At 49.3% G+C, this 11,418-nt stretch overlaps 4 protein-coding genes across 4 annotated transcripts; 2 read left to right on the top strand and 2 right to left on the bottom strand.

The window, feature by feature from the left end:
- Window positions 1-2,014: 2,014 nt before the first annotated feature.
- PEX2_101080 (RNA-binding ribosome biosynthesis protein MAK21) lies at window positions 2,015-5,473 on the bottom strand (the record flags this gene model as incomplete). Its single annotated transcript, XM_016747378.1, has 3 exons — window positions 2,015-3,491; window positions 3,547-4,688; window positions 4,745-5,473. The coding sequence occupies 3 exons, from the start codon at window positions 5,471-5,473 to the stop codon at window positions 2,015-2,017; spliced, it is 3,348 nt and encodes a 1,115-aa protein (XP_016601853.1).
- Window positions 5,474-5,679: 206 nt separating this feature from the next.
- On the top strand, window positions 5,680-7,903 carry PEX2_101070 (putative proline--tRNA ligase AIM10; the record flags this gene model as incomplete). Its single annotated transcript, XM_016747377.1, has 7 exons — window positions 5,680-5,766; window positions 5,826-5,904; window positions 5,964-6,007; window positions 6,060-6,150; window positions 6,202-6,281; window positions 6,334-6,463; window positions 6,522-7,903. The coding sequence occupies 7 exons, from the start codon at window positions 5,680-5,682 to the stop codon at window positions 7,901-7,903; spliced, it is 1,893 nt and encodes a 630-aa protein (XP_016601852.1).
- A 581-nt stretch (window positions 7,904-8,484) lies between these two features.
- PEX2_101060 (Acyl-CoA N-acyltransferase) lies at window positions 8,485-9,217 on the top strand (the record flags this gene model as incomplete). Its single annotated transcript, XM_016747376.1, has 3 exons — window positions 8,485-8,622; window positions 8,679-9,134; window positions 9,200-9,217. 3 exons carry the CDS (start codon window positions 8,485-8,487, stop codon window positions 9,215-9,217), a joined length of 612 nt encoding a protein of 203 aa, XP_016601851.1.
- A 231-nt stretch (window positions 9,218-9,448) lies between these two features.
- Window positions 9,449-11,287, bottom strand: PEX2_101050 (uncharacterized protein; the record flags this gene model as incomplete). The annotated part of the gene is made up of 1 exon (XM_016747375.1): window positions 9,449-11,287. One exon carries the CDS (start codon window positions 11,285-11,287, stop codon window positions 9,449-9,451), a length of 1,839 nt encoding a protein of 612 aa, XP_016601850.1.
- Window positions 11,288-11,418: the final 131 nt, after the last annotated feature.

Raw genomic sequence — 11,418 nt, 5'->3', positions numbered from 1 at the left:
TTTGTATTTTTAAGAGCGGATGAACCGCGCTTGGAGGAACTCGGTGGAGTCGAGAGGAGAGTTGAAGATCTGCAGATGCATGTAATGCTCCTCGAAAAGATGTTTGATAGGATGCTGGTCGCGTGTAAGCGAATTGTGTTCTTTTCTCTGTTTATCTTTTTTTCCCATTTAGACGAATGCACCGGTCAGACACTTACATTAAAATGATCAAATTCTGGGGATCGGCGTGTTGGAAGGTGAAGCGATCCGAGCTGGACGGATTAGGGCAAATGCGGGTACCTGAGGTAGTATTCCCTGAACTGCACGCAATTCCCAACTTGAGCGAAAAGTGGGAAGAAGAAGAGAGCGAAGGAAGAAAGAGAAGAGAGAGACGAGATGCAAGAGAAAAAAAAAAAACTAGAAGTTGGTATAGCAGAATACCAGGTATGGCGCGATTGCATCGCATTGCATGGTAATCTATTAATTCTGGTATCTGGAGAATACCGTCATTTCCAACCTTTCTCCACTGGAAGTCCTGACATCCGGAAAGTAAAAAAAGGAAAAAATCAAATAAATCGCAGACCAGGCAAAATGTAGAAATATGACGTTGCAAGAGCCAAGCATCAACCGCAATAGGCGAAGCGTAAGCCGTGGCTTGCGGTGGACTGTGCCAAGGGACTGTAAATGTTTAGGACCTGATCAGGTCAAGTATCAGGGCAGAGACCATTGGGATTGGTACCATCTCATGGTCCATGGTACTGATCTACTGGTGCTCCGTATATCGATGTAGAAAGTGCACGATTTTGTTCTGTTTCTTTTTTCTTTTTTCTTTTGATATCAAGATTCCACGGGCATCCCGAATCCGCATTTTTCCAAGGCGGGGGGCATAAGCTTAGATTGCCAATGATTGGAGCCTTAGAATGTACCTAAACCCACCAAGGCAAAGTCGGTTGCACCCGCATATCCATATCGTGCGATATTCTTTGCATCGAGTGGACTGTGGCGGCCCCGCATGCGGATGGCTGTCGAATGAATCCAGGTCGGCTTTGGAATCCATGCATACGGTGCCTTGCGAACATGGGTTCAGCATGGAATAGTGGAAACATGGTATATTTGATCAGGGATTTCATTCAAAGTTTCTCATTTGGCTACTAGGCAATTAATGGAAGGATCGACAATTTGTCATTTGACTTCGAGTTGACTTTTTGCCGGGCTTATGCCTCAGGCAGAAAATGTCATACCACGTGCCGCTGACTCAGGGTCTGGCCCCCCGGGGGCCAGGGGCCCTTGCCTGGAAGCCTTCAAGCATGAACTACTTTGTATACGTTGTATGCGCCCATGCCATTGAGTAACATGTGATATGTATTGTACCATACCTAGCATAGTCAACATACAAAAACAGTAAATGAACCATATTAAACATTAAATGTTCTAGCCCTCGGCCCCAGCAGCCGCTCTTGCGTGCGAACCCGCAGCGATGGCATCAAGGTCCACTCGGCGTACTCCGTATAGTTTCGAGGGATTTTGGCGCTTTCAAGCCACACAAGATCTGAGCTTATTTAGATGCCCTCTGTATTTAATACCAGGTTTTCTATATACATTATGACATTATGATGCACGATATTTTGTATAATACATTTTGAGATAGTTCCTATGTACGGGGTACTTGGTATCCCTTGCGACATTGCTGAAACCCAATTTCACCAGCAGTATAAAGCGTACTCCTGTGATTGGACCAGAGCTGTCCTATAGGACTGCGTACTTTTTTTGCCTAGAGAGGGGTAACAGTTGGCTTTAGATCGGCAGGCTTGTTAGGTCTAGGTCCTGGGCATATTCCAAAGAGCTTGTATTGACTGCAACGTCCAGAGACGGAATAGATAGTGGATAGCATAGATATAGATGACAATGAAAAAAGAGGAATAATAAAAAAAGCAGAATGTGTGCAGCCTGTAACAACTCCAGATGCAAAACAGGAATTTTGGCCCCCACGGGGGGTAAGAAATAATCGAACTCTCTTTGTGCAAGAATAAACAGATTACATTCCCTCGTCTTCGTCCTCCAGCAGCGCAGCGTAGTCTTCCGCGGAGGCGAAAGTGGGCAGCTGCTTGAGCTTGCGGCGCTTGCTGCGGTTCGACTCGGGAGCCGCAGCATCGGCGGGCTTTGAGGGCTCTTCGAGATCGACTCCACCCAATTCGATATCCGATGGCAGGTCCTCGTCGCTGTCGATGAAGGCATCGTCGTCCGAGACATCCATATCGAAGTCGTCGGAGTCCTCCTCGGCTTCCTTGGAGGGCTTCTTGGCGGCCTTCTTGCTCTTGGCTGGGGGCGCGGCTTCCTCGGGCTCGCTGAACTCGGCCATTTCCTCGTCGGAAGGAACATCGGACTCGTCGTTGAAGATGACGCCGCCATCGGAGTCTTCCTCGTCCGCGCCTTCCTCGTCTTCGTCGGAGCCCAAGGCAGATTCCAAATCGGACATGTCCAAATCGTCGTCGCTGTCCTCGTCGGCTTCCAACTCGGGGCGAGAATCGACGAGCGCTTTCCAGATCTCGTCCTCATCCCCACTGAGACCTTCGTCGGACTGATCTTCGGCGTCAACGTCCTTGCTCTTCTTGGAACGCACCTTCTCCTTGTCCTTGTTGACACGAGTGAAGTATTCGTGGAAGAAGACATCCTCCGCGGCAACATCGTCCGCCTTCTTCTTCCAGAAGGCTTCGGTGTTGAGCGGGATCTGGTTTTGTGTCTTCTTGCCTGCCTCCACCAACCGGTCGACGGCTTCACCCCCACCCAGGGGCTGCATGATAGAAGCACCGCGGGAGCTGGCGTTGGCCTTGGGCGTGCGGTACACGAAGCGGTCAAGGAAGTGAGTGAGAGTGTGCAAAGTCAGATCGGGCTTGCCACTCATGGGGTTGTGCTCAAGCAGATTGGTAGCGTTAAGGGAGACTGAAGGATGGAAGTGAGTGGTGAAAGGCAGCAGTTCCCAAAGACAGCTGCGGTCGGCATTGCTGTGCTCCGGGTCTCGCTTGCGGGGGTCGTATACGTTGTTCTGCTTCTTGGCTTCGACAACGGGAGCTTGTTCCGGCTGTTCATCATCCTCATCGAGGACGTCACGGAAGACCTCTTCGTCATCATCATCGTTTTCCTCTGGCTGATCGACCAAGGACGAGAGGCCTGTGAAGGTCTTCTCGAGCTCACGGATCATGAAGAAGACACCGCACACGAAAGAGGGCTGGTGCATTCCGAGCACTTGGACAAGACGTTTGACGAATGCCTTGACTCGTCGAACGTTCAGATCATTCTTGAGAGACTTATACAGGAGGTTGAGGTAGAGAGATTGCTTTGATGAGGTGGCAACGCGGGGGTCGAGCAAGGACTCGTACAGGGTGCGGTAGAAGCGATCGCCGGAGACTTGGTTAGACACCGTGAGCTGTTGAATCAGCATGAGAGCTTGGATGCTGGTGTTGAAGTTCGAGGAGTGTGTGATACGGAACAAGGTGTCGAGATGCTTCGACATGCTAGTAAGAGTTAGTACATTGCATGAAGAAATAGAGGACGAAAAAGAATACATACCGTTCGGAATCAGAGTCAGTGAAAGGATAAGCACGGTTGACACCAGTCAAAACTCCAGAAATGAGCTTCTCCCGCATTTCGTCGTCCTGGGCCTGTCCCTTGGCAGCATCGTCGTCGCCTTTGCCCTTCGATCCCTTTCCATGCTTGTTGTATTTCCCCTTGGGAGCAGGCTTCCCGTTGGAAGCAGGCTTCCCCTGGTGGGAGGGCTTCAAAAGCACGAGGAACAGTCCAAAGTAGATGTCCAGAAGCTGAGCGGCAACCTTTTCTTCCTTCAGTCTCAAGATGGTCTGGTTCAGGGTGATCACAGCATAGTACTTGGCATGGGAACTCTGGCCAGGCCGGAACAGCACCTCCTCCACCGACTTGATGATGATCGGCTTCATCATAGGATGCGACTGCATGAGTTGCAGCAACAGGTATGATGCCCGAGAGGCAATTTTCTTTCCTGGGTCTCCAAGCTTATTGACCAAAAGTCGCAGAAGATTAGTCTCCTGCTCGGGCTTCTCCTTGAGAAGTTCGTAGACATAACTGACGGCCCGAGTCCGTGAGAATTCGATCTCGTCATTGCACCAAATCTCGAGAATCTTGATGACTTCGAAGAATTGATCTTTTACAATGTTTTCAAAGGCCCAGACAATCAGCTCGCTCTTTTTCAAACCACCTGGAAGAGGGTCTTTCTCGTTCCATCGCCCACCGGCGCCTTGGAATGCAGCGACGAGCCCAGGCTGATTGGTGAAAGACTTCAATCGTCGGTCACTGGGCAACAAGGTACCCTGCGCGAACATATCCTTCAATGATCGCAGCACTTCAACTGCCTGCGCACGGCTACGCTTTTTTCCGAGACCAATCAAAGTCTCGAGTGCCTTGGTGTTGTGTAGAGGCGACTCTTGAACGTTAAGAGTCAACGCGGAAATTTTATCGCTCAGGGTACCAGACGTCATGATGGTCGAGTAGAACTTGTGGGAAGAAGAAGCAGATGCCCTCTGAGCAGCCGCATACTCCTCATTTTCTTCCTGTAGCAATTTGTTGGCCAGCTCGTGAACGCGCTCCATAAGGTGGCGGGGCAAGGCGTTCATATGTTTCGTGTCGCCGGCGGAGGAGGGCATAGGGATATTGTACCAATCGGAGCGAGGAAGAACGTTCTATCACGATCACGTTAGCAAAAAGCGTTGTGGTGCTAGGCCGGTCCACAACTTACCAGCTTCAAATACTCCTTAGGCACCACAGATTCAGACTGCTTTGTCTTAGGGGCGGGGGCTTCCTCGATATCGGATTCTGGCCCGCTGCTCTCTGCATTATCCTCGCTGTCCTCCACATCGTCCTCACTCTCAATTTCCTCTTCGACGTCTTCGACTTCGTCATCTGCTAGATCCTCAGGCACGACGTGGCCGGAAGCCTCCAACATGCTAGAGAGCTGCTTCCGAAGATCATCATCAACCTTGCCGGACTCGCCCTCAACTTCAGACTCAGAGTCGACACCAGCAAGAAGATCAAGATCCTCCTCAGTACCACCCATAGCTAAGATTTCTTGGCGCAGTGTTTCGTCGTCATTGCTCTTCTTGCTGACCTTAGGCTTTTCTTGCTTGGTAAATCCACCCTTGTTCTGCTCTCGAGCAATCACCTCGCCGTTGCGATCCCGCTTCTTGCCTTGCGCAGAATCCTGATTCCGGCCGGGCTTGGCGGGAGATGGTTTTCCTTTATTGGCAGACGCATTAGCAGCAGGTGCCGATGGCTTGGTGTTATCCTTCTTGCCCTTCCCGGTGCTCTGATTCTGGTTCTTCAAACGCTGTTCGATTTTCTGTCGTAGGCCTGCGAAGGCGCTCTCGTCCGGCATGAATGGCAGAGTTTCCGCGGCGGGAGCTGAGACGCTCGTCGCGGGAGCATTCTCATTAGCGCCCGAGGAGCGCTTTCCTTTCCCTGTAGCCATGTTGTGATGTGTTTGGGGTCGACTGATGAAAGAAAGAAAATTAAACGGAGAAATCTTTTGCGGCGGGTTATCGGGGCGCTCGGACCAGCCCGATAAGAAACACCGGAGAAGGGAGACTCTCGGCTTGCTCTACAATTTATTTTGTGTTTAGCCAGCAGTTCAATTGCGAGAATAATAGTTTTCAACGCCTTTAGTCATCTTGATCGATGCTTTCTAGGCTACGACCTCTATCAGGGCGCATAGTCGGGCGGCGGCTAGCGTTGAGCCTGCGCGTTCAGCAATGCAATCTTCACGTACGTGCTTCCAAAAGATCGATTGAATGTGGTTGATCGTGAGTACTGACTCGATGTAGGTTGATGGAAGAAGCCGGGTTTCAAATATCTGGATCCCTACTGGTGGAATTTCCAAGAAGCCCGTTGATGGTGAAAAGGGTACGCCATTCAGAAACCCGATAGGAATTGACTATCACCAGATGTTAACAGAGATCCAGAGGATGCCAATGACCTGCTAGTCCGAGGTGGCTTTCTCAGACAGGTGAGCATTCGCATCTTTTATATTCAAGTAAATATCCCTGACAGCCCTCCAGGCGTATTCTGGCATATTTCATATGCTCCCGCTTGGTCTACGTGTTCAAGATAAGCTTGAGCGTCTGATTGACAAACATATGCGCTCACTTGGTATGTGGTATACCCTGCATTTACATGGGATGGCAACTAAAGCAAATTTAGGCGCATCCAAGGTCTCTTTGTCCTCAATATCCTCGCAAGAGCTCTGGGGGCAGTCTGGCAGACTGACCGACGGCTCAGAAGTAGGTTAATCATACCCAGTGTCTTGCATAATGTCACTAACATGGATCATAGCTATTCCGCTTTAATGATCGGAAAGACACCCCATTTCTCTTAGCCCCAACACACGAGGAAGAGATTACAACCCTTGTAGGGAATCTGACAACATCATACAAGAGCCTGCCTCTGCGGGTCTATCAAATCTGTGAGGCTCCTTGTTTGTATTTTATTTCTAAAACTCACTGACGAAATGACAAATGAAGCACGAAAGTACAGAGATGAGGCCCGGCCCAGACAGGGCCTGCTTCGTGGGCGAGAGTTTATCATGAAAGACCTCTATACATTCGACTATAGTGTCAGCGAAGCACTGAAAACATATGATGCAGTCAAAAATGCCTACACCCAATTGTTCAATGAACTCAAGATTCCCTACTTAGTCGCGGCAGCAGACTCGGGAAATATGGGCGGCTCCTTGAGCCATGAGTACCACTTCATCAGCCCGAAGGGCGAGGACGAGGTGATCAGCTGCTCGCACTGTGACCATGTCTATAACGAAGAGCTCGCAGATGGCAAAACGCACAGCTCTCAGGAATCCGAACAGAACACGACACCTGGCTTCCAGACAGATGATACACTTGTCGAAGGTGGACCGACAATCTCAACTGGCATGTGGATGGCCATCTCTCACGATAACAACACCATCGTGCGGAGCTGGCACCCGAAATTCTCGATGCAGGACGGCGCGACAGAGCCCGTTGAGCGCCATGTCAACTCACACGCCGTCAAGGCGGTAGCGACCGCCGCTGGTATTGACCTCGATCTGAGCGTGGAGAACCCACTACAGCGATGGACCGCCCATGTAAAGGCAAACAAGTCATCCACACACAAGCCGCGGGTTTTGGATCTATACGACTCGCAGGTTCGAGTATACCAGCGCCCGCCGCTGAGCGATCTTCTCCAAGAAGTTGGTTGCACAGCCTCGGACATAGATTACTCTAAGCTGGACCGATTCCCCGGGACTTCAAACAAACTCAGCCTAGTCCGCGTCCATAACGGGGACCAATGTTCACAGTGTGCGCATGGATCGTTAACTAGTCACTCTGCCGTGGAACTAGGACACACATTCCACTTGGGAACGCGATACAGCGAAGTTCTTAATGCTTCTGTTTCTGTCAATTCTGCTCTCCTCGATGGTTCTTCGGAGGTAGTTGCGAAATCTTCCGCCAAGGAAAAAATCGTGCCGATGCAGATGGGATGTCACGGTATCGGTGTCTCGCGTATGATCTCTGCAGTTGCGAACCGACTTGCTGATTCCAAGGGACTCAATTGGCCGCGTGCTATAGCACCTTACGAGGTTGTGGTAGTCTCGGGAAAGGGGCTAGAGACTGTTGCGGATCAGGTGTATGACAGTCTTGCCGGTGATGCCGCAGCGCCAGTCGATGTTATTCTCGATGACCGGGACAAGGGTATGGGCTGGAAACTGGGTGATGCAGATTTGATTGGATACCCTGTTATTGTTGTTGTTGGCAATGGGTGGAAGAAGAAGCAGACCTTGGAGGTGCAGTGCCGTCGGCTGGACGTGAAGGAGGACGTGCCGCTGGATGGACTGCGCACGTTTGTTGAGTCTTTGTTGGCGAAACTCTGAATGGCTGGAAGCGACAGCATGTAATATTACTAGGTTAATTTGTACATTATCTCATCTCCGATCCACTTCGCTATAAATGTGAGACCAGTTCCTTATCTTGTGACCAACGACGCCCCAAGGGTCAGCAAAAAAATGAACTGCATATTCAATGCATCCGCCATAGCTATGTAAGATATATAGTGGATACCATGAGTTCTAGGGAACGATATACGCGAGAATTGACCACAATATATTGCATGCTATCTGTTACATTCACAGTAGCGGTGTAGTTAATAGGGCGTGAAGTTCTTGATTATTATCTGCAACTGATGCATCAAATCAATAACGTTCAATATCCACTTTTGCTCCGGATTCCGCATTTTCCGTAGCGATCGACTATCGCGATTCTCCACGGGGCTGCTCACGCCGAACACTCCGGTCCGAATACTCCGGTTTGTCTTACTCCACCCGCCGATATAGAAATCGCCTTGACTCATTAAAAGGGCAATTGATTCTATTTCTTTGGCTTACATGTTGCATTACCTTCATTTTTGTTTACATATTTATTACCTGTTTTCACAAGTTAATATAAGCATCGCACCATGAACCAGACCAACATCCACATTCCAAGCCTCGGCGGAACCAATGCCTTCACCCGAACTCTGAACAAGGAAGATGTGAAGATCTGCGTAGCTGTTGAGGAAGCCTTTATAGAGGCAGAACGATGCTCTGAGGAAAAAGTAAGCTAGAGCCTGAGCTAAATGAGCAATTCCTAGGATTGTTTCTTCTGACACAGTCCAAGTTCTGCTATCGCCTGGGAGCATGCCCGGAGCTATGCCTGGGACTTTTTGTTGAGAATCAGCAAGACCCAGCTTCACCTACACTCATTGGACATGTCATTGCAGTCCGCTCTCCCTATACACGTATCACCGACGGATCGATGTCAATGCCGGAGAATTGGCGATCACTGGATGATGAGCCTGTCTTTGTCAATGATGAGTTAATCGGGAACCACAAGTATGGCGATACTATTGCAATTCACTCTGTTGCAATTTCGCCGCAATACCAGGGCAAGAAGGTTGGGAGAGCTCTCGTCCGGGCGTACCTTGAGCATCTCGGGAGAGGGTGTTTTGGGGCGAGCAAGGTTGTTCTTATCGCGCATGACTACTTGGTGAATTTTTATGAAAGTGCTGGGTTTAAGAGCCAGGGGAAAAGTCAATCCAGCTTTGCTGGTGGTGTGTGGTTTGATATGGTATGTTTATTCATGGTGTGGACTAACCTTAAACTTATCGTCCAATGCTAATAAATGTCTGCTAGACTTTTGATCTGGAGTGATCCCAGTTTTGATTTTGATTTCTCGCACTGCAGCCATATTATACAGGATTCAAGGGGCTTACAGGCAGCAAGGAAGATGGCACCCAGAATAAAGATAGCGTTGGGCATAAATATAGACTCTTTGAAGGTGCCTTTCCTTCTAACACGACCAACTCTTACTCACAATATCTTTTGCGAGCCCCAAATCGAAAGTTACTTATCAACATCTCCAAGGTAGCCACTGAACCGGATTTAGTTTGTGTTTGATTGTACCTGCTGGCTTCCATGTCCCTCGGAACTCTCTGCACTGCTCGTCAGCCACTTCAAATCTTCCAAGTCAATCATCACAAAGGATTGTGATATGGGATTCCACAGCACGTTGCGGAAAGCTGCATCTTTCTGAATAGCTCCATGTTCTTCAAGTTTGTTCTCAAGTTTCCGCATCTCCTGTTCAAGGAACCGAGAAGTTTCAAGAGTGGCATGCTGATCCGTTCGAATTCCAGACCAACTGAGGAGCAGCATGTAGTTCATTTGAATGCCATGATACCAATATGGGATCGTAGGTGAAAATATCCCAAGACATACAGGAATTTGAGATCCCTGCAACGACATAAGATTCTTATAGTTGTTCAATTCAGCATTGATTCTGTGCGACCTGCTGATGCTGGTGGCCTTTATCAACATCGTGTACCCATGAGACAGTAATGTTGCTTTTAACAGATAACAGGTTCGACCGACAATGTGCAGCTGCTGGAATCCTCTATACCGATTCGCCCGAAGTTGGTCATTCATCATCTCACAGATCTCCTGTGAGCTGATTTGGTGTCTTTCTACGCCGTGCTGAGTAGCATTCGGACAGTCTTCATCCAAAACATCCTTTTCAAAGGTGCCAAGGAGGCATGCTTGTGTGCAGTAAGGCGTGCAAACGTCTGACGACTCGGAGGGCTGTAAACCAGAGTCTTCAGAATGGCCAGTTGGTATGGTTGCCCGCAGAAGATTCTCCCAAAATCTAGCCCAGAATGAGTTTTCGTACATAAACTGTGGTGCTGGGTGGAGTCGAATGTCATCCGGGGCTTGAGGCATGAGAATTGAGTAATCATCTTTGAGAGGGCGATACCCTCGCCAAACTGCATCCTGCCATTCCTGCGATGGTGGGGTTGCAGCTAAAGATTGTAATGTGAAAGCGAGAACTTGGCCCAAAGCCGTGCGGCGAACCCAGTTCGAATGCAAATCATAACCATGAGAAGCGACGTCTTGAGCAGGCACACACAGATAGTATTCAACAACGCCGGAATTATCCAGAGGAATGTGAAGAAACACCAAGGCCTCTCCTGTATAAATATACCCATACCGGCGTCCAGAACCAATCATCCTTGAATAGATTCGAACAATCGCATGAACCACTATGGCGATGGCGTATTCCTCAAATGTATTGGGCTCCTTTTGGAAGGATTTGAGCGGTGATGTCGCACATAACCCTGCAACCAGTTCGGGCACAGTCAGACAAAATGATGGCATATACAGCACTGCGTACGCTGGCTCTTCGAATCCGAATTTCGCCACAGAAACGCAGCAATCACGCGGGCGGTCGAAGTTCAGTTGTCCGCGGACACTGAACCTGTACCGCAGTGTGTCCTCACGTTCCAGAAAATTAACAATACTCCCGAGGTAATCGTCCAGTGCTCTGTGTGCAAATTGCTTCAGAGTGTACTCCGAATGCACCGGGTACCATTGCAGGAGCTGAGCAGTGTGTTGGATAGTGGGTTGCGGAGGAAAAATAGTTGCATTGACAAGCTCAGACGCGTGGAGAATTCTGTTCCACATCTCGTCTTGGTGTTGAGGAAATTTAATCCAAGGCCGGAGCCAGTCAGGGCACAGTCGATGATCCCCTGGGAACCAGGCTTCTGGCCAAAGCATCAAAGGTACGTTGACCCTGAACGCTTGTTCGAAGACATGATGGGCGGTCTCAAGAAGTGGAATCAGTGAGATGCCGGACGGAGGTGATTGAATTTGGCTTGGAACCTCTGGTTTTGCTGTCCCTTCCCCTATGTCTTCGATCATATGTTGCCATTCTGACCATGTTTGGTCCATGATGTAGTGAAAAGATATGAAAATACAAATTGAAGAATAGGCCTGGAGATGGGAGTGCTTTTGGCCTCAGTTGGAAAGGAAATTTCGAAATGTCCTGGTTCGTTCCTGCCAAAGAATCCCCTTTGTTTACT

Source organism: Penicillium expansum (assembly GCF_000769745.1).
Source record: "Penicillium expansum strain MD-8 chromosome Unknown contig355, whole genome shotgun sequence".
Lineage (NCBI taxonomy): Eukaryota > Fungi > Ascomycota > Eurotiomycetes > Eurotiales > Aspergillaceae > Penicillium > Penicillium expansum.
This window is presented reverse-complemented; position numbering and strand designations above follow the sequence as displayed.